Source organism: Engystomops pustulosus, chromosome 4, assembly GCF_040894005.1.
Source record: "Engystomops pustulosus chromosome 4, aEngPut4.maternal, whole genome shotgun sequence".
Classification (NCBI taxonomy): Eukaryota; Metazoa; Chordata; class Amphibia; order Anura; family Leptodactylidae; genus Engystomops; species Engystomops pustulosus.
In genome coordinates this window covers 193,970,107-193,990,812 of record NC_092414.1, presented here as the reverse complement: position 1 = coordinate 193,990,812, position 20,706 = coordinate 193,970,107, and the positions used below count along the sequence as shown (strand labels likewise).

General features: G+C 45.3%; 2 protein-coding genes across 3 annotated transcripts in view; both read right to left on the bottom strand.

The window, feature by feature from the left end:
* RASAL3 (RAS protein activator like 3) overlaps positions 1–11,238 on the bottom strand; it is a 36,400-nt gene extending 25,162 nt beyond the window's left edge. Inside the window, exon 1 of the mRNA XM_072149182.1 lies at positions 10,923–11,238. Within this exon, the coding sequence (XP_072005283.1) occupies positions 10,923–11,226 (304 nt within the window). The 5' untranslated portion in view covers positions 11,227–11,238. The remainder of the gene's footprint in view (positions 1–10,922) is intronic.
* A 406-nt stretch (positions 11,239–11,644) lies between these two features.
* On the bottom strand, positions 11,645–18,443 carry PGLYRP2 (peptidoglycan recognition protein 2). 2 transcript variants are annotated; one of them, XM_072144599.1, is made up of 6 exons: positions 18,382–18,443; positions 15,934–16,011; positions 15,038–15,835; positions 14,228–14,438; positions 12,489–12,786; positions 11,645–11,703 (listed from the first exon to the last, which is right to left on the bottom strand). In XM_072144599.1, exons 2-6 carry the CDS (start codon positions 15,998–16,000, stop codon positions 11,689–11,691), a joined length of 1,389 nt encoding a protein of 462 aa, XP_072000700.1. In that variant the 5' UTR covers positions 16,001–16,011; positions 18,382–18,443; the 3' UTR covers positions 11,645–11,688. The 2 variants fall into 2 exon arrangements, with proteins under 2 accessions (XP_072000700.1, XP_072000701.1); XM_072144600.1 differs by lacking the exon at positions 18,382–18,443 and adding an exon at positions 18,161–18,200.
* Positions 18,444–20,706: the final 2,263 nt, after the last annotated feature.

Sequence of the window (20,706 nt, the reverse complement as noted above, 5' to 3'; positions counted from 1 at the left end):
GCGGCCGCCCCTCGGTATTCGGTCCCCAGCCGCCACTACTTTTCCCGATGTGTCGTCCCAGCCCTGCACCAGCACGTGTCAGACAACATCATCCGTGCCCTGACCAACGCCGTTTCTGACAAGGTCCACCTGACCACGGACACGTGGACGAGTGCTGCCGGGCAGGGCCACTATATATCGCTGACGGCACATTGGGTTAACTTGGTGGAGGCTGGGACCGAGTCTGACCCTGCGGCCCTGCACCAGCACGTGTCAGACAACATCATCCGTGCCCTGACCAACGCCGTTTCTGACAAGGTCCACCTGACCACGGACACGTGGACGAGTGCTGCCGGGCAGGGCCACTATATATCGCTGACGGCACATTGGGTTAACTTGGTGGAGGCTGGGACCGAGTCTGACCCTTGGGCTGGTCATATACTGCCGACGCCGAGGATTGCGTGGCCTACCTCGGTCCAGGTCTTTCAGGCCTACTATGCCTCCTCCTCCTCCCACCCCTCCTCCTCCTCCGAACTACCATCCGTGGGCATGGCGCCATCAGTCGCTAGCTCTAGGCACAGCAGCAGTGCCGTCGCTAAGCGACAGCAGGCGGTGCTCAAACTGCTGAGCCTAGGCGATAAAAGGCACACCGCCCAAGAACTATTACAGGGCATCACGGCGCAGACTGATCTGTGGCTGGCACCGCTGAACCTGAAGCCAGGCATGGTTGTGTGTGACAACGGCCGTAACCTGGTGGCGGCTCTGCAACTCGGCAGACTGACACATGTGCCATGCCTGGCCCATGTGTTAAATCTGATAGTTCAGCGTTTCCTCAAGACATACCCCAATCTGTCTGATTTGCTCACGAAGGTGCGCCGCATCTGTGCGCATTTCAGGAAGTCCAGCACAGATGCTGCCACTCTCAGGGCAGCGCAGCGCCGCCTCCAACTGCCCGCTCACCGACTGTTGTGCGACGTGCCCACGAGGTGGAATTCAACATTAACCATGTTATCCAGAGTTTACCAGCAGCGCAGAGCGATTGTAGACTGCCAGATGTCAACTTCCACCAGAACTGGTAGTCAGGTCAGTCAGCTCCCTCAAGTCTACAATGAGGAGTGGACGTGGATGTCTGATATCTGTCAGGTGCTGAGTAACTTCGAGGAGTCAACACAGATGGTCAGTGGCGATGCCGCCATCATCAGCCTCACCATCCCGCTGCTTGGCCTGTTGAAAAACTCTCTGATCAGCATGAAGTCGGAAGCTTTGCGCTCGTCACAAGAGACGGGGGAAGAAGATTTCCTTGTTGATAGCCAAAGCACCCTTAGGTCTGTTTCTCAGCGCATATCGGAGGAGGTGGAGGAGGATGAGGAGGAAGAGGAGGAGAATGTTGGTGAGACACAAGAGGGGACCATTGCTGAGTCCTTCACTGTTCAGCGTGTATGGGCTGAAGAAGAGGAGTTGGAGGAGTTGGAGGAGGAGGAAATGGGCAGTCAGGCCAGTGAGGGGAGTGAATTCTTGCGCGTTGGTACTCTAGCGCATATGGCAGATTTCATGCTAGGCTGCCTATCCCGTGACCCTCGCGTTCAAAGAATTTATTCCAGCACCGATTACTGGGTATTCACTCTCCTGGACCCACGGTACAAGCAAAATCTTTCCACTCTCATCCCTGGAGAGGAAAGGAGTGTGAGAATGCATGAATACCAGCAGGCCCTGGTGCACAAGCTGAAACACTATTTCCCTTCTGACAGCGCTAGCGGCAGAGTGCGTAGTTCTGCGGGACAAGTAGCGAGGGAGAGTAGGCGAGCAGGCAGCTTGTCCAGCACTGGCAGGGGTACGCTTTACAAGGCTTTTGCCAGCTTTATGTCACCCCAGCAAGACACTGTCACCTGTCCCCAGTCTCGGCAGAGTAGGGCTGATCTTTACAGAAAGATGGTGAGGGAGTACGTAGCTGACCATACCATCGTCCTAAATGATCACACAGCTCCCTACAACTACTGGGTTTCAAAGCTGGACATGTGGCACGAACTGGCGCTGTACGCCTTGGAGGTTCTTGCCTGCCCTGCCGCTAGCGTGTTGTCCGAGCGGGTTTTCAGTGCAGCTGGTGGCATCATCACCGATAAGCGTACACGCCTGTCGACAGGCTGACGCTTATTAAGATGAATAAAGCCTGGATTTCTCATAATTTCCAATCTCCACCAGGTGAAGGAAGCTCAACCTGAATAATGTATGCACTCCTCCTCCTCATTTTCCTCCTTCTTCTCCTCTTTGTACACTAAAGCAGAGGAAACTGGCTATTTTTTGACAGGGCCCACCAGGGGCGTTGCTAGGGTGGTAAAAGATCCGGGGCACGGGCCCCAATGCATGTGTGTTGCACTTTCAGTAATGCCCCCTTCTGTACATAACGCCCTCACATGTGGCTGTGCCAATAACAAGGTTACTTCTGGTATACACAGCTACAGAGAACAAAGGAGAAATCCCCATCACCACATCTTATGTTCCTCATTGTCCCTACATCTTTGTTCCCTGCCAGTGTTATCCTGCTGCCGCCCCTAACAATCTCCCCAAATACTGTAAGGCTGCGCTCACACCTTTGTCTTGCATTTAAACAAAACCAGGTGCGTGTTACCCATCACATGTGTATTACTGGAAAATATATGTGATCAAACCGAGGCCTGTCCTAGTGCCATGTGTGAACACGCTCCAAGAAATGTCCCCCACACAGCCCCCCCATAAGTAATGTCCTCACACAGCCACCCAGTAAGTAATGTGCCTCACACAGCCCCCCAGTAAGTAATGTGCCTCACACAGCCCCCCAGTAAGTAATGTCCTCACACAGCCTCCCAGTAAGTAATGTGCCTCACACAGCCCCCCAGTAAGTAATGTGCCTCACACAGCCCCCCAGTAAGTAATGTGCCTCACACACAGCCCCCCAGTAAGTAATGTCCTCACGCAGCCTCCCAGTAAGTAATGTCCTCACACAGCCCCCCAGTAAGTAATGTCCTCACACAGCCCCCCAGTAAGTAATGTCCTCACACAGCCTCCCAGTAAGTAATGTCCTCACACAGACCCCCAGTAAGTAATGTGCCCACACAGACCCCCAGTAAGTAATGTGCCTCACACAGCCCCCCACTAAGTAATGTGCCTCACACAGCCCCCCAGTAAGTAATGTCCTCACACAGCCCCCCAGTAAGTAATGTCCTCACACACAGCCCCCCAGTAAGTAATGTGCCTCACACAGCCCCCCAGTAAGTAATGTGATTCACACAGACCCCCAGTAAGTAATGTGCCCACACACACCCCCAGTAAATAATGTGCCTCACACAGACCCCCAGTAAATAATGTGCCCCACACAGCCCCCCAGTAAATAATGTGCCCCACACAGCCCCCCAGTAAATAATGTGCCTCACACAACCCCCCTAGTAAATAATGTGCCTCACAAAGCCCCCCAGTAAATAATGTGCCTCACAAAACCCCCCAGTAAATAATGTGCCTCACAAAGCCCCCCAGTAAATAATGTGCCTCACACAGCCCCCCAGTAAGTAATGTGCCTCTCACACAGCCCCCCAGTAAATAATGTGCCTCACACAGTCCCCCCAGGAAATAATGTGCCTCACACAGCTCCCCAGGAAATAATGTGCCTCACACAGCTCCCCAGTAAATAATGTGCCCCACACAGTCCCCCCAGTAAATAATGTGCCTCACACAGCCCCCCAGTAAATAATGTGCCCCACACACAGCCCCCCAGTAAGTAATGTGCCTCACACACAGCCCCCCAGTAAATAATGTGCCCCACACACAGCTCCCCAGTAAGTAATGTGCCTCTCACACAGCCCCCCAGTAAATAATGTGCCTCACACAGTCCCCCCAGGAAATAATGTGCCTCACACAGTCCCCCCAGTAAATAATGTGCCTCACACAGCCCCCCAGTAAGTAATGTGCCTCACACAGCCCCCCAGGAAATAATGTGCGTCACACAGCCCCCCAGGAAATAATGTGCCTCACACAGCTCCCCAGTAAATAATGTGCCTCACACAGCCCCCCAGGAAATAATGTGCCTCACACAGTCCCCCCAGTAAATAATGTGCCCCACAATGTTCTCCCCCTTCCCTAGTCCCTATCATGTTTCTCACCTCACAGATGCAGCTCTCTCTCTTTCTGTGCGCTGCTTTCCCCTGCAGGTCATGTGATCATGACATCATCACAGGTCCTTGAGCCTCTGGAACTCCCGGAGGTAAGGTCCTTGCAGGGGAAAGCAGCGCCTGCAATCGTTCTCATCACGATCTGAGGACACAGATTGTGATGAGAACGAGAGGGAAGGAATCTCCCGGGCAGCGGGGCAGATGATCTGCTGACCCGAGGAGATTCGGGGCACTGGCCAAAAGATCCGGGGCACGAGCCCCGGATCTTTTGACCTAGCGACGCCCCTGGGGCCCACTGACTCTAGCTATAGTACTTTATGCATTTAATTTTTCTGGAGGGCCACCTACCCGGTCCTCTGTTTTAAACAATTTTTGGGACTGCCACATACAGGCACTCAATCTATTCAATTTTTCTGGAGGGCCACCTACCTGCTCCTCTGGTTTGAAAACTTTTTTGGACTGCCACATACAGGCACTCAATCTATTTGATTTTTCTGGAGGGCCACCTACCTGCTCCTCTGGTTTGAAAACTTTTTTGGACTGCCACATACAGGCACTCAATCTATTTCATTTTTCTGGAGGGCCACCTACCTGCTCCTCTGGTTTGAAAACTTTTTTGGACTGCCACATACAGGCACTATCCAAATTAAATTGTCTCCATAGCAGCCTCCACACGTTGTCTCCATTGCTACCTCCAAAAGTCGTCCATATAGCTGCCTCCATACATCGTCCCCTTATCAAACGAGTTGTGTCAGGCAGAAATTTGGGTTGTTTTCATGGATTCCACATCAAAGTTGTTAACTTTGTCGCCACCCTGCTGTGTTATCCACAAAATATACTGGCAAACTTTTACCATTTACGGATATAATTTCAGCGCTTCTTGCGCATCTGTTTACATTCCCCTCACCCGCCATATCCCAAACTTATAAGAACGCTACTACACTTAACTTGGTGCAGGTTGGGACCGAGTCTGACCCTGGGGCTGGTCATATACTGCCGACGCAGAGGATTGCGGGGCCTACCTCGGTCCAGGTCTCAAAGGCCTACTATACCTCCTCCTCCTCCCACCCCTCCTCCACCTCCTCCTCCTCCGAATTACCATCCGTGGGCATGGCGCCATCAGTCGGTAGCTCTAGGCACAGCAGCAGTGCCGTCGCTAAGCGACAGCAGGCGGTGCTCAAACTGCTAAGCCTAGGTGATAAAAGACACACCGCCCAAGAGCTATTACAGGGCATTCCACATCAAACTTGTTAACTTTGTCGCCACCCTGCTGTGTAATCCACAAAATATGCTGGCAAACTTTTATCATTTACCGATATTATTTCAGCGCTTCTTGCGCATCTGTTTACATTCCCCTCACCCTCCATATCCCAAACTTATAAGAACGCTACTACACTTGATCTTATACAAAAGGTTCTTAGAAGTGCTGTTTGGGGAGTAGCCTAGAGACAGGGGCTTGGATTGGCGAAAGCTTGTCTGGAAGCGGAGCGCCAGCTCCATCCCAAGATCCAACTAACATAGTTTTAACTGCAGCACCTTTAATCTACTACTAGTTCACTGCCTCCATAATAATAATAATAATAATCTTTATTTATATAGCGCCATCATATTCCGTAGCGCTTTACAAATCATAGGAAACAAATACAAATGTAATGTAACAGAGCACAACATTTGTATGGAACAACAGGAGTGAGGTCCCTGCTCGCCAGAGCTTACGGTTTATGAAGATGATGGGGTAACACGAGGTAAAAGAATATTTAATGGTCAAGCCATTCTTCTTAGGGAATAGAACAAAATATAATAAATGGAATTGCTGTCGCTTGAACCACTCAGCCGTCATCTTATATACCAGGTCCAGGGTGAATGGGACTGCAGAGAAGTCTGGTGCCTGTTGGTTGCTGGATAACAGATGGGAGGACGACACAGGACGGGTTAGTAGAAGAGTTAAAACTTCATGCAGTTAATGAGTGTTATAGGCTTGCCTAAAGAAATGGGTTTTAAGAGCACGTTTGAAACTTTGGAGGTTAGGTAATAGTCTGATAGTCCGGGGCAGACCATTCCATAGAATTGGTGCAGCTCTAGAGAAGTCTTGGAGACGCGAGTGGGAGGTCCGCACTAGGGTAGAGGTTAATCTAAGATCACTGGCGGATCTAAGAGCACGGGTTGGGCGATAGACTGAGATAAGAGAGGAAAGGTAGGGGGGTGCAGCATTATACAGAGCTTTATAGATGAGGGTTATTATTTTAAACTGTATTTGAAAGGAGACTGGCAGCCAGTGCAGCGACTGGCATGAACTGTAGGCATACATGGTCCCCTTATCAAACGAGCTGTGTCAGGCAGAATTTTGGGTTGTTTTCATGGCTTCCACAACAAACTTGTTAACTTTGTCGCCACCCTGCTGTGTAATCCACAAAATATACTGGCAAACTTTTATCATTTACCAATATTATTTCAGCGCTTCTTGCGCTTCTGTTTACATTCCCCTCACCCGCCATATCCTAAACTTATAAGAACGCTACTACACTTGATCTTATACAAAAGGTTCTTAGAAGTGCTGTTTGGGGAGTAGCCTAGAGACAGGGGCTTGGATTGGCGAAAGCTCGCCTGGCAGCGGAGCGCCAGCTCCATGCCAAGATCCAACTAACATGTTTTTAACTGCAGCACCTTTAATCTACTACTAGTTCACTGCCTCCATACATGGTCCCCTTATCAAACGAGCTGTGTCAGGCAGAATTTTGGATTGTTTTCATGGCTTCCATGTTAACTTTGTTGCCACCCTGCTGTGTAATCCACAAAATATACTGGCAAACTTTTATCATGTACCGATATTATTTGAGCGCTTCTTGCTCACCTCCTTTGGTTCCTCTCTGCCACCCATTGGTTTGAAGCCTGAGTCCATTTGGGGTATGTTGCCAAGACACTCTCTAGCATGCCGCTGCTGCCGCTGCCTCTGCATGCCGTCCCCTATAGTGTCAGGGTCAATTATTGGATGTTTTAGATGCTATCTAGCTTCATTCTGTCACTCTGTCATGGCCATGCTGTTGCCCATAATTTTGGCATAATGGTGCATTTAAGCAGCCTCAGAGGCATCCATGCATGCTGCCCCTGCTGTTTCCTGTCCATTTCCGTGGTGTTTCCATCCTTTTCTGAGGTTCCCAGGTGTTTGGCCAAGCTTCCCTGTGCAGAGCCTTGGTCCCCTTGAAAAATGCTCGAGTCTCCCATTGACTTCAATGGGGCTCGTTATTCGAGACGAGCACTTGAGCATCGGGAAAAGTTCGTCTCGAATAACGAGTACCCGAGCATTTTAGTGCTCGCTCATCTCTAGTCTTGTCCATCTTTCGACTGTTTGTTCTAAATCTTCACTATCACTTGGATTTGTTCGGGCTATAATTCTGCAGCACAATTCAAAGACAATTATCAGGTTTAAAGGGGTTGTCCATTTTCAGCAAATAATTGATATTGGAAGTTATACAATTTTTCAATATACTTTCTGTATCAACTCCTCACTTCCCCTGGTACTCTGGCTAGTGTGTGGGATGGTACACTAGCTAGTGTGTGGGATAGTACTCTGGCTAGTGTGTGGGACGGTACTCTGGCTAGTGTGTGGGACGGTACTCTGGCTAGTGTGTGGGACGGTACTCTGGCTAGTGTGTGGGACGGTACTCTGGCTAGTGTGTGGTATGGTACTCTGGATAGTGTGTGGGACGGTACTCTGGCTGATGTGCGGGAGACACTCTGGCTAGTGTGTGGGTGTACTCTGGATAGTGTGTGGGATGGTAAACAAGGGGTAAACATGCCGGCGGGCATGTGGATATGCCAGCCATGGGGCAGGTACATGTGCTGGCTGGCGGGCGGGGGGTTGTGCTTGCTGGCTGGAGCATGTGCTGGCAGGTGAAAGCTTGTGTCCGCTGGCGGGCTGGAGCCTGGTGCCGCTCCCTCGTCCAGCAGGAGGCACGCCACCTGAAGCGAGATACTCAACTTGCCTTATGGCAGGTGCGCCCCTGCTCACGCTGTTTAGGGGTTGTGTTGTGGACTGCTGGGAGTTTTGGTACCTCTGCATGGTGCCTGCGATTGTTCTTGGTTAATTCCCAGAAGTTGTCCAGCTCCTATCAGGTTCTGGAGGTGGGGTTCCGGCGGCATAAATTGCAGCTTCACTAGTCACCTGTGCCAGTGTTTGAATTCCCTTTCATCGCTTGCTCCTTGCTATAGGTTTCACTTGCTCTGTGTTCTGTATTGTTGTGATCTCGGCTAGTTTTTGACCCTTTTGCTTACTGATTTTGCTTTTGATGTACCCTCTCGTTGTGACTCCGGCTAGTTTACTACTCTTTTGTGTTTTATGTTTGTCAGTCTGTTCGTGTTTTCCCTTCCCGCACTTATCTAGTGTATTCCGAGTTTTCAAGTAGTCGCCCCACGGTTTAGCGTGTGTGGGGGGGGCTATAGGAAGGAACAGAAGTTGGGGCAAGCTCAGGGAACACTATCCCCTGTCTTCTGTGTTACTCAACTCTACAGATTCTAGTACCATATGTAGGAAGTCTAGGGGCTATAATATTCATACAGCCCAGGGCCCGTGGCATGGTTAATCCACCTCTAAGTACAACAAAACAGAGACTGATAAATAAGGCTCCTCACCTTAAGCCCAGTATACAGTAATAAACCATCTAAACACTGCAAAGGTAGTAAGGAAACCTATCTTACTACACCAATGAGGTGTTGGAGTAAAGTCTATCAAAATCCCTGTCCCTAATTACTAAGAGCCCTAACACCTCCCTGACATGTTTCTGCACATCTGGAATGTCTTCAGAAGGAAAAAAATAGTGTCTGGATATAAGTGTAGCTTCAGCGTTGTTCATAGTACTAGTTGCACCAAGCTAGCTATATTGAATGCGTAGTTTAGACTAAGCGGATGAAATGCCTAAATCATTCCTGAGGACCCCAGGTGAACATTTTATTGGACAACTTGCACAGAACTCTCTGGAAATCCAGTAGTAGTAAATCCAGGGAGTATTTATAAACTTCTACTATGGGAGAATTCCAGGCTTCCAACCAATGGCTGACCTTACTGCAGAGAAAGATTACGTATTGGATACATTTATTATAAAGAGTGCAAACATTAACCTCTTTCATAGGCAGATGGCAATTCAACTCCAATACCAGAAATAACCATTAGATTATGGCATAGGATAAGGGATTAGTGTACTGGCAATAGATAACATCACCTAGTTTGGCTTTATAGAGTTGGCCATACTCCATTAGTTTGCCAGAGGTCAGCTGAAGTGTATTAGTTCTTATTACCATGACCAGCAAGCAATTACTTACCTGCTTAGTAATTGAATGAGACCTGTTGGGATAAACTGGGGCTAGAAGGCATAGCACAGCCTCCACCCACATTTATGTGACATCACGTTGTGTTTTATTCCCTTACTATGATATCACTGTGTTTTATCAGTTTACTAACACATCACGGTAGACACAAAAACTATTCTATAAAAAAAAAAAACTTTGCTGTGTCATTATAGCCAGTGTTAGTAGAATTCCATTCTAGTTTTGGACAGGCTTTGAGGAACGGGATGTCTTGTGTCATCACACAATGAAAGTCCAGTAGGACAGTGCAGGGCCGGTTCTAGACAAAGTGGGGCCCTGGGCAAAACTAAAAGTGGGGCCCCCAAAATAAAACTATTTTATGACCAGTCACAGTCAGCAAGAGGCTCCCTTTAGTATGGTAAAACTGTAATTTTGGAGATAGATAGACATGTGTAGAGTTCACAAATGTCCCATATTGATATGTTCACATAAATAAATCCACATATCACTAAAACTGTAATAACTAGAGATCTTCTTTTCAGCTAGACAATTCACACAAATCTACCATTGCATGCTCCTTACACAATGGTCACCCAAATAAATAACTATATATCCATAAACCAAGCTAATCAGATAATAATAGTCACTTTTAGATGTGCACCATTGTATTATCCGCACAATAACAGAACCCTCCGCGGATCATAAGAATGAGAGTGAAAACATCATAACATAGGTGTAAATAATGGAGGATGGTGTGAAATAAAAACTTTATGTGTTTTTGGTGTTACATATAACTTTATGGACATGTTCTGGTATGAATGTTCATCGTATCAGTCAATTTTCCCAACAACAAAAAACTATCACAAAATAAAAGGGAATAAGAAAGAAAGTGTGTTCTTAGATAGTTCTGCATAGAGAAGGGTTAAAAACATGAATATTAGTTGATATTATCCCTTCTCAAAATGTAGTACTAGTAACATATAAAGTGAATATTTCCATTATCTGTGAGGAGCAGCAGCTCCTGTGTCCAGCAAATGCTCCCGCAGCCTGATGGCTAAGAATCTGGAGGGGGCTACACTTCAGGGGGCCGTATCTCTGGCTCTGTGACACATAGAACCTTACTTCTTTTTTCCTATGAAAGAAGAGAGTCTCCTCTTTTATATGAATCTAAATTTGTGTTTCTAAGTTTTAGGAAAATGGAGATAATAACTGTTGAACTGCCGTTGGGAGTGATTTTTATATATAAAAATGGCACCTGATATTCTCATTTTAAACCTGAATATCTCTGGATCCATAGCACCTAGAAACAAAATTCAAGATTCCTTTGAAAGAAGAGATCCTCCCCTTTCAGGGGGCCCTGGGCAATTGCCACCTTTGCCTACCCATAGCGCCGGCCCTGGGACAGTGTTTGATATCTCCACAGATAAGCAGTTCCCACCTGTTCTTGGATACAGATGTATAAGTGTGCTGTGTATGACGAGCCTTCAGCAATCATCCTCTTACCTTCTAAAACCTCTGCTTGCTCAGGCACATCTTTCCTCCTTCCCTTCTGGTGCAGCGACACCGATAATGTACGTAGATGATGTACTATGCCCCCTGTAGACTCTTTGGAAGACTTGATCTTCTTAAACAGATTCATCTCCTTCTTTTGGGATTCCTTGTTGTGGGACCTTCGGGACGACTTCCAATCTTGAAGTCGACCCCACACGCTGCGTTTTTGTCCCTTCTTCCATTGATAAGTCTCCAGAGGAGAAGGCTCTGGGGTGGTGGATTCTAGAGCTGCTGGATCTTCACAAGGCTCCACCATCCTTGTAACTGAGGTGGAATCGCTCACGTCTTCTGAAGAGTAGATTGACTTTCTGAGTAGCAGTTAGAACCTACTGTCTACCATAATAGCATCCACCTCCGATCTTGAAGACACCTTCGCTCCTTCTCTGCTCTTTGCTACTTCCTCTGATCTCAGCTTCTTCTATATGAACCTGTTTCTTACTTGACTGCCAGCTTTTGCTTACTTGTCTACAGCACTAAACTTAGTCCTGATCCTCTTGTATCTTTCATCAGCTTCTTCCTCTTAAACAGGAAATATATTTGGCTGAATTATTTTTTTCAGGGTTACAGTAAACCTGCGGAGTCGTGAAAATCTGAAATCATACTGATCAGAGCCTAGTAAGACAATGGAGGAGGGGAGATTGTGGTTGGATATCAAACACTACAATTCACAGAAATCAGATGTTTAAGCTTTATTAAGTAAAATAACATTTTTAGATCTTCAGTTTTTTGATTCCTAGAAAGATATAAAATAATATAAGATAGAAAAGTCAACATTTATAGTTAAAGATTAACATACATCTTGTTAAGGACTAACAGAGCAGTGGTCCTCACATCTTGGCCAAAGTCTCTCATTCTGGAGGACCTCTCTGATCTTACATTACTAAGACAACTTTTTGATGACAATGAGCACTGTGTAATATCTCCTGTTTCCTGTGGGGGTGCTGTAGTTATATAGAAGACACAGGCCGACATATAATAATGATTAGACAGACTAGACAGCTTGATGCTTCAGTGGTGGATCCTAGATGATCAGTCTTGTCCATCTGTCGACTGTCTGGTCTAAATTGGATTTCTTTGGGCCAGAATTTTACACCACAATTTTTTGCAGATTGGCACATTTAAACCATAATCTACCCTCCATGATTCCACACTTTTCTTTTCAAAGGGGTCAGAAATTACGATCTAAAACTAGAGCCAGATTTTGTCTCATTTTATCAAATGGGCTTACTAGAAATGTTTGAAGGGTAAAGGTGACCGTTAAGGGTGACAGCTCTGGTTGTAGAACCAAGTCTACAAGCCCTACAACATCAAACTTGCCCCACATTGTAATAAAAGGTTGATGATAACCATTGGGTGATATATATGTTCTTTGAATCAACCATAGAAGAATATACCTTGGAAATAAGGGATTGTATTAACACTCATTACCAGGATTGTGGCAATTTTATGTGCTCTAGTGGACGTAACATTGGAAAACCATTGAATGCAGCTGTAATACTTCATATATACATCTCTTACCTTGGTGAAGTGCTCCCAGCTGGAAATCTCTTGGAACAGGGCATCTCCTGGACATGAGGTGTTCACAACCTGTCGATGACCTTGAATGGTATAGTTGGGCAGGATGTAACCAGATCTCACTGCACACCTCAAGAGGCGATCTCTAACCAGTTGAAGTATTCGGGCATCAGGGATTGATGAAGTGAAATCTCCAATGAAGCTAATGCCATAACCCACAGTGTTGTGGCCCTTTGTATGAGCTCCGACCCAGTGCCAGCCACGTCCTTCATACACGTAGCCATCAGAACCTGCTACATAGCTAAGGAGTATGGACAAAGAAGACAACTTTTATTAAAACTAATTCTATCTATAGTCATCTATCATTCTTAAGCCAAATATATTTTGACTGGACATATCTAAGTCATTTTAGGGTAGGATAGAACTTATGTGTTGGCCAACTGGAGCTTCTTTACTGTAAGAGCAGTGAGACTATGACACTCATTGCCACTGTATGTTGTGATGGTTAAGACACTGGACAAGTTCAGAAGGCCCCTGAATGCATGGAGGGCACAAATATCACAAGTTACAAGAACTGGATTTGGAGGATTGGACTATGAAACACAAATGTAATCAGACTGCTATATTTGGAATGTTTTTTCCTATTATAGAACAGTTGGATTAATGGGATCTTTTTGACTTCCTCTGGATCAACACTAAAAGGTTGGACTTGATAGACCTACATCTTTATGCAACATTTATGACTATCACACTATGATATTAAGATACTTATGGGTCCATATGATGACTAGAATAAAGAATACATAGCCAGTAGGAAGTCAGACTATGTATTCTATATTTAGCTAAGTATAAGCATCAAGTAGCTGAAATATGCTTTAATTGGGCCAAATCCAAACAATTTCGTAATAGTTGCTAGAAAAGGTATAACAGACAGATATAACTTGTTTCACCTAGAATTCCCCTTTAAGATGGGGTAACAAACAAAAAGACAAAACCCTGTTAATTATGCAAGCTGAGCTTTGATAGATAAGTGGCCATGATGGTATCACATAAAGTCTATTGACTGGAGTGCTGGTCTCTGCATAACTATCATTGGTCACTGCAGACCAGCCAATAGGAATAGCTCTCTGACCGGCTTGTCAGGAAGGAGCATAGTCTCTGCAGAATAGGGCAGTATAGCTAAGGAGACTCCCCCAACTGGGGAGAGATGGGGACTATATTGTAAGCTGCTTGAGAGGAAAGAAGCCCAATTCAACCCCCCAGATAATGTATTAGTAGCACCACCAATAGGGACATATAGAAAAACCATTATTTGTCACTAATGGGGGGGTTGTAACATGGCAGACTGTTATCCCCTATCCACTAGTGATGGAATAAATGTATGAATGCTGGAGGTCCAACCACAGTAACCCCAAATGTTCTGGGCTAAGGTCCTTTAAATTGCCCCATATCAAATGGAGTACAGGTACACATGCCTGACCTGTGCTCCTTTCACTTCTATGGAGGTTTCAGGACAGCCATCAAGTAAGCCAAACTGTAAGTCTCATAGAAGTGAATGGTGCGCAGATCGAGCAGACATCTGTGGTCATTATAGAATTGTATAGTTCAGTAGACATTTGGTCTTGAACCCCTGCAACTATATATTTATCCTCTATTCCATAAATGGGAAATAAGTTTATTGGGGAACAACCCCTTTAAATTACAATGCCTTATGTCTCTGTGGTGATGTGCTTGTTTCTCACCTGTAGCCAATGTCGTCCCAGCCGCGATCTACCTGATGGAATCTCTGCATGCTGCGCATATCCGCTGCGCACTCCTGGAAGGTGACACAAGGCTTGGATGGTGTATAGGTGTGGTGGATGTAGACATGCGGCAGGGGAGGCTTTAGTAAAGTTGGGCTGCCGTTATATGGCTTGGCCTCCCACATGCAGCGAGGTACCAAAGCAGGACAGTCTGTTAAAAACAAAGCATATGGTCACAGTTTTATATAAGCAACGTTTAGGTTAGTAAATGCTGAATTCATACATAGTGACTCTTCCATAATGTCCAGGAAGAACTCCTAGAGTCATGGAAGTGTTAGGAAATGCTCCTGCTTCTCTCAGGCTCTTAGACATTTTATATCACAAAAAGAACAATTCCCAAAAAGGGCAACTAATGCTGTAAAATGAGGTTCAAAATGGGAGTTAGTCCAAATAAATTTCACCATAGCTTTCTGGACATCTATCGCCAAATATAGTAAAGTTTAGAAGGCTCTGTATAGTGGCTCCAGAATCAATTAGACCTGCTGCCCCTCACTACTTCAGCCCAATGACCCAATGAACTGACAGACAATTGTCATATGGTTTAAGGCAATGGCCAATGGCACTTTTGAGTATATTTTTGAGTAACAGTCAGATCCCTCTGCACCCATTCAGACCCCCTCAAATGTCTCAGCATGTTACATTATGACACAATAATGTAATGTATGGGGGGCGCTAATAAATATTACATCATCAACAGATACCACCGTGAGGAGCTTCCAATGCTTTATTAAATAACTTTTTGTGTGGTACCTAAAAGTTGGTGTTCAAAGTTTTTGGCCACTTCAGAAGCAATGCTGGTCAACTGGTCATCATTGATAGGACTTAAGGTATGAGGTTCAGCATGTTCCCTGTAGCATTTGATTCCATTACGTATTTCATCTGCTAACTGCCCCTCCTTTAAAAGATCCTGGAAGCCCTGTCTACGGAAGGCACTCATCGTTGGTTGACCCCAGTAGTATGACTGAAGTAACACACTCATCTTCTGGGTCTCATTGATCAGCATCTCTCTCAGCAGTGTGCCATCAAAGCCACCATTGATGTAAGCCAATGTAAGGTCATTCATAGAAGGAGCTCCTTGTAGCTTGAAGGTTTTGGGTGATAAAATGGAATCCCAGCATCCATTAGGAATATAGAGTGGGGATTCCAGTGGATTGTCAAAATTAGAATAACTCATTGCTAAAAGCATTGCGAGGGAGTTAGGATTCTTGACAAAGTTTTCTGGTCTCCGGATGTCTTCTTGGAGATTTTCTGATTTGCAATCAACCTTCCACCCCCAGAGAAGAGCCTCAAGAAGTGGTCTTACTGCCACCGTGCTTCCATCAGGAGCTAGGATAACTCCTTGCTCCAGCCAAATGTCATCTTTTAATGCCACAACTTTGTGAGTGAGCAAAGTATGAGTAAGAGATGCTTGTTCTTCACTGAGAACTTTAGAGGAGCTTGAAGGTTGAGACATCAGGAGTTGAGCAAGATCCTGCGCAGAAGAATTTGTCAGGGTCGACTCCAGATCCTTCACAAGACTTAGAAAGGTGTCCATGTTCATGACATGACCTAAGGGAAGAGATCTGATATGAGATCATTGTGTATCAGAATATTTGAGGACCTGATAGCAAATAGAATAGGATAGAAGATTGGTTCCCGTCAATTACCATCTTGAGGAACCGACGATGAACATATAGGAAGCAGAAGAAAGAATACAAGATACCAGATGTCCATCTTTTCATCACCTGTGGATAAAGGAACAAAAGATAACTTCATCTTTGTCTTTTCTTAAAGATCTGGCAAAAAATTCAACATAGATGTTGATGCTAAAGGGGCTCTGATTGGCTTATTTTTTTTGGTGGATCTGACCCAAAATGATTGGATATGACACCAAGATGAGGATGTTCGGCTCTTCTCAAAATCCCTCTAGCATGTCCATTGACAGTGAAAGGTGGTGTAAACTAAGCCAAGTTAAAGGCATAAGTAAGTTTCATTAAATACTACAAATATAACAAGGATGGTTACCCCAAGATTTATATTAACCCCTATCTACAGGAACAGGGATAACTGGTTGGGGACCTCTTCTTTTTATTTTTAACTTTTATTTATTATTCAGAATAACAATATATAAAATTGTACATAACATTACGTATCAACATATCGAAAATTAATACATTAAAAACGTGGAATAGATAGTCATAAACTTGGCCAGATTTACTATTCAGCCTCAGATTCATTGTAAATTTATCACTTACCCGGTCCTGTCGCGATCCAGCGGTGCCTTCTCTGTGGAGGATTTGGGTCTTCTGGCGATTCACTAAGGTAGTGCGCCCGATGTCGACCAGGTGTCGCTGCTGCGCTGAAGTCCGTCGGAGTTCACTGGAGTTCACGATCCATTGCTGGGTGCAGGTAAGTGCGTGTCAAGCGACACTTTTTAAAAAAAAAATACGTCAGTTTTTCCGAATCCACGGCCCCCCGATTTCCGTCACGTGCATGCCGGTGGCGATGCACCACAATCTGATCTCGTGCGCCAAAAACCCGGGGCAATTCAGGGAAAATCGGCGCAAAACGGTAATATTGCATTTATTCAATTCTCTAGCTGTTATGTAGGACCCCAAGCACAGGCACCACAAAATAAACAACTCATAATTACAGACTCAGGGAATCCTACAAAAAGCTTCTTATCCACAGCAAACTTTCCTACCGGCTTCTTGTAGACATTATCCCCATGACTCATGTTAGTTGTTCATCTATTATAACACCAAGGTATTTACATTGCCTAATCTTGATCGATTTGACCCCCTTCCACCACAAGGGGACCAAGCGTTACTCTCGCACTCCTTTGTGTTTTTTTAGTACCTGCTACAGCACATTTTTAAAATGGCAAAGTAAAAGTGTAACCGGGAACAAGGCCAAGACGAGGGTCAAGGTCTAGGACAGTAGCAAAGTACACAGGAGCAGAAGCCTGGCAAGTGCAACTCACCTTTAAACAAACTTTGCAGAAATCAGTCGTCTATACTACAGTGTGTACATTAGGACTAACTATGTCTCTGTTCGTAGTGTGATATTTAATCTTTATTTTCCAGCAGCGTTTATCTCTTGTCTGTTTTTGTATATTTGTGGTTGTCTCAAAACTGGTGGGTGGATACCTAGCTGCTGTGACTCCCTCTTGGCCAGACTCACTGCACGGAGCTTATATGTCCTCTTTTTTTTTCCTGTATTACAAGCAAGAGAGAATTCAAGAGATATTTCAAGATGAAAAACAGGTAAGGAAGCAGAGAGTGAGGCTGCACCACAATATGGACAATATGGGCCCTAGCTTTTACAGCCTCCTGATCCAGTCATAGTTGACTGAGCACACAAGCCAATGGTGGTCACCATATACGGTCATCTCTATGTGGCCTTAGTATTGATTTATCCACAATTTTTGTTACAAACTGAGTTTTTCATTTAAAAAGACTGCCAGACACTCACTTCTGGGTGCTGACACCACAGAGTGCAGCCAGGGCAGGAAAACCCAATTCCAAACCAGCACAGAGGACAACATGGAACCAGGAGCAGCAGAGAAGAAGGCGTCCACTGGAGTCAAAGCATCTCCTAATGCTAGATTTTGGAAATGCATTTTCTAGACAATCCCTTTAAGCAACAATTAAAAGGGGCAGGATGTTTAATCTTTATTTATTTAAACTTAAGTAAAATCTAGTGAGCTTGTTGATGGTGTCAGAAGGAGATGAGTGAGCTGATCTTAAAGCAGGAAGTGACCTACCTGTCCACTCATGTGATAAGACAGGGCTTATTAATAAGTCAGTGGCACAAATTATGATAACTGGAGAATGAGGGTCTGTTAAAGGTCCTTATGTGGATGTTTTTTGGTTGCGTATTAGTGATACCTACTTTTTTCACCTCTTAAAAACCAATAGCATTGTATAAGGGACAGAGCAAAGTCCCTAACAGCAAACACCAAGTCTGAATTTCTTCACAGGACTAAAGCTGGAAAATTTAGTTTCACTTCTGAACAAAAAAAAAAAATCACAAAAAAATATCAATCCCCCTCATATGAAGTATCATAAATACACAAATATGACAGGTTAAAGGGAGGAACATGAACAACTTGCCTGGATTTCTCTGTGAATGCGGGAGACAGGTGAGGGATTTTCCCTAGTGACGCCTCATGACTTCCTTTATGGGAGGGACGTAAATAATCAAAATATATTTAACTCTGTCAGGGACAGACCTTTACAAGGGCAGGTGGGTCTACAGGATTTCATATCATAGAGATCTAGTTTCAAAGGACAATTATGCCAATGCCAATCATGCGGTATACCAATATTACCTCCGTGCAGTGACCATAGAGAGGTAGATACTGGTTCTGGTCACGACCCATCTTAAATGTCATTAAACTACAATAAACCTGTGGTGACATACAGGATACATCTCTGACTACATTCATCCATATTTCCCATCACTTCCATTTTCGGCCTCTTCCCTCCGGCCTCTTCCACCTGTTTTTTGTGGTTGCTACTGTGTGAAAATGAACCATAGAACCTCTGGCATGCTTGGTTCACACTTCACCAGATATTAGGGGTTTCCACCTTATTCCACCTATATTTGGGAAATGATACTGCGTCCATAGGTTTGATTATGGATCTGATTCCTAACTTTGGGGATGTGTCGGGTCCATGTTGTGTATATGTCAGGGTCAGAGGTGGTGGACCCAATGAACCACCGTGAGTGGTGACGTAAGCCGACACCTGGGAGCGGAGTCTTAGTGGCACTGGGTATTCACCAAAGCCCGACGCAAAGCTGGTTGGACTTGCTGTGACGGGATACCACTAGGTCGCTCCACAGGCGTGGCTTTCCTCGCGGTGGTGGCCAAGGCAAATTAAAAATCGGCAGACAGAATCGGAGTCATGGTCAGGCAGAAGATCAGGACAGGCAGCACAGGATCGGAATCGGGGACAAGGCAGAAGGTCAGGACAGGCAGCAGATAATCATAGTCAGGAACAGGAATCAAGGTCACAACGGGAAATCACTATTAACGTAGGGTAAAACTTTCTCAGAGGCATGATGTACAAAGACCTGGCAGGGGACACAGGAAGAGGCCTGCTATTTATTAGGGCAGTGGCCAGCTAGTGGGCACTCATCGGCCACTCATCACCTGTGACAGTATAGTAGACAAATCCAAGTATCTGGGTATCACAGTATTCAAGATTATATTGAGGACAATCTGCTGACACTTATAATGATTTTTGATTTGGTGTGACTGTGTATGAAAACTGAAAAAATGTCTTAATAAAAATGCTTGGTTAAAAAAAAACTGTTGATGAACTGTTTCACATTCATTTAACATACTGCATATAGAGAGTAGAGTAGAGTAGAGCAGCACTGTGATATAATGGATAATAAATCCTGGTGCGGGTGCAAGCCTCAGCAAACCCGACTCAAAGGTAAGGAAGAGTAATCCAAATAATAGAAAACAGTTTTTAGTAAAGTACATTTTCTTTATATAAGTAGTCTAAATTTGTCAATATTTTACTGGAAAATTTTAATTTTATCACAGTTTACTGCAAAGTTGCATGAAGGTGACTTTTGGAAAATATCACACCTCACTGAGGAACCATAGGACTACAGTCATGGCCATAAGTTTTGAGAATGACACAAATATTATATTGTCACATGATCTGTTGCCCTCTGGTTTGTCAGAAGTTTTTATCACATACAGAAATACAAGTGCAATCATATTATGAGTAACAAAAGCTTTTATTGGCCGTGAGAATGAGTTACTGCAGCAAGCCAATATTTGCAGTGTTGACCTTTCTTCTTCAGGACCTCTGCAATTCTCCCTGGCAGCTCTCACTCACCTTCTGGACCAAATCCTGACTGATAGCCGTCCATTCCTGCACAATCACTGCTGCATTGTGCCACAATTTGTTGGTTTTTGTTTGTCCACCCGTCTCTTGATGATTGACCACAAGTTCTCAATGGGATCAAGATCTGGGGAGTTTCCGGGCCATGGACCCAAAGGGGCATATTTATCATACGCTGGCGCTCGTGCACCAGCGTATGATAGCCCCGACCCTGCATGTTCGCTTCCCCCTCTTGATGTATCGGGGCAGCCGGCTGCGCAACGTTTATCCTACGCCAGGCAGGTAGAAAAAGACACAGCTGGCGACTTTTCACTTATGAAAAGTCGGCGGCAGCAGTGAGTGCGCCGGCGCAGGGACAGTAACGCCCCGCGCCGGCGCCGGAAAGGGGATTCATCAGAGAAAATGACTTTACCCCAGTCCTCAGCAGTCCACTCCCTGTACCTTCTGCAGAATATCAGTCTGTCCCTGATGTTTTTCTGGAGAGAAGTGGCTTCTTTGCTGCCCTCCTTGACACCAGGCCTTGCTCCAAGAGTCTCCGCAGTCTCACAGTGCGTGCAGATGCACTCACACCTG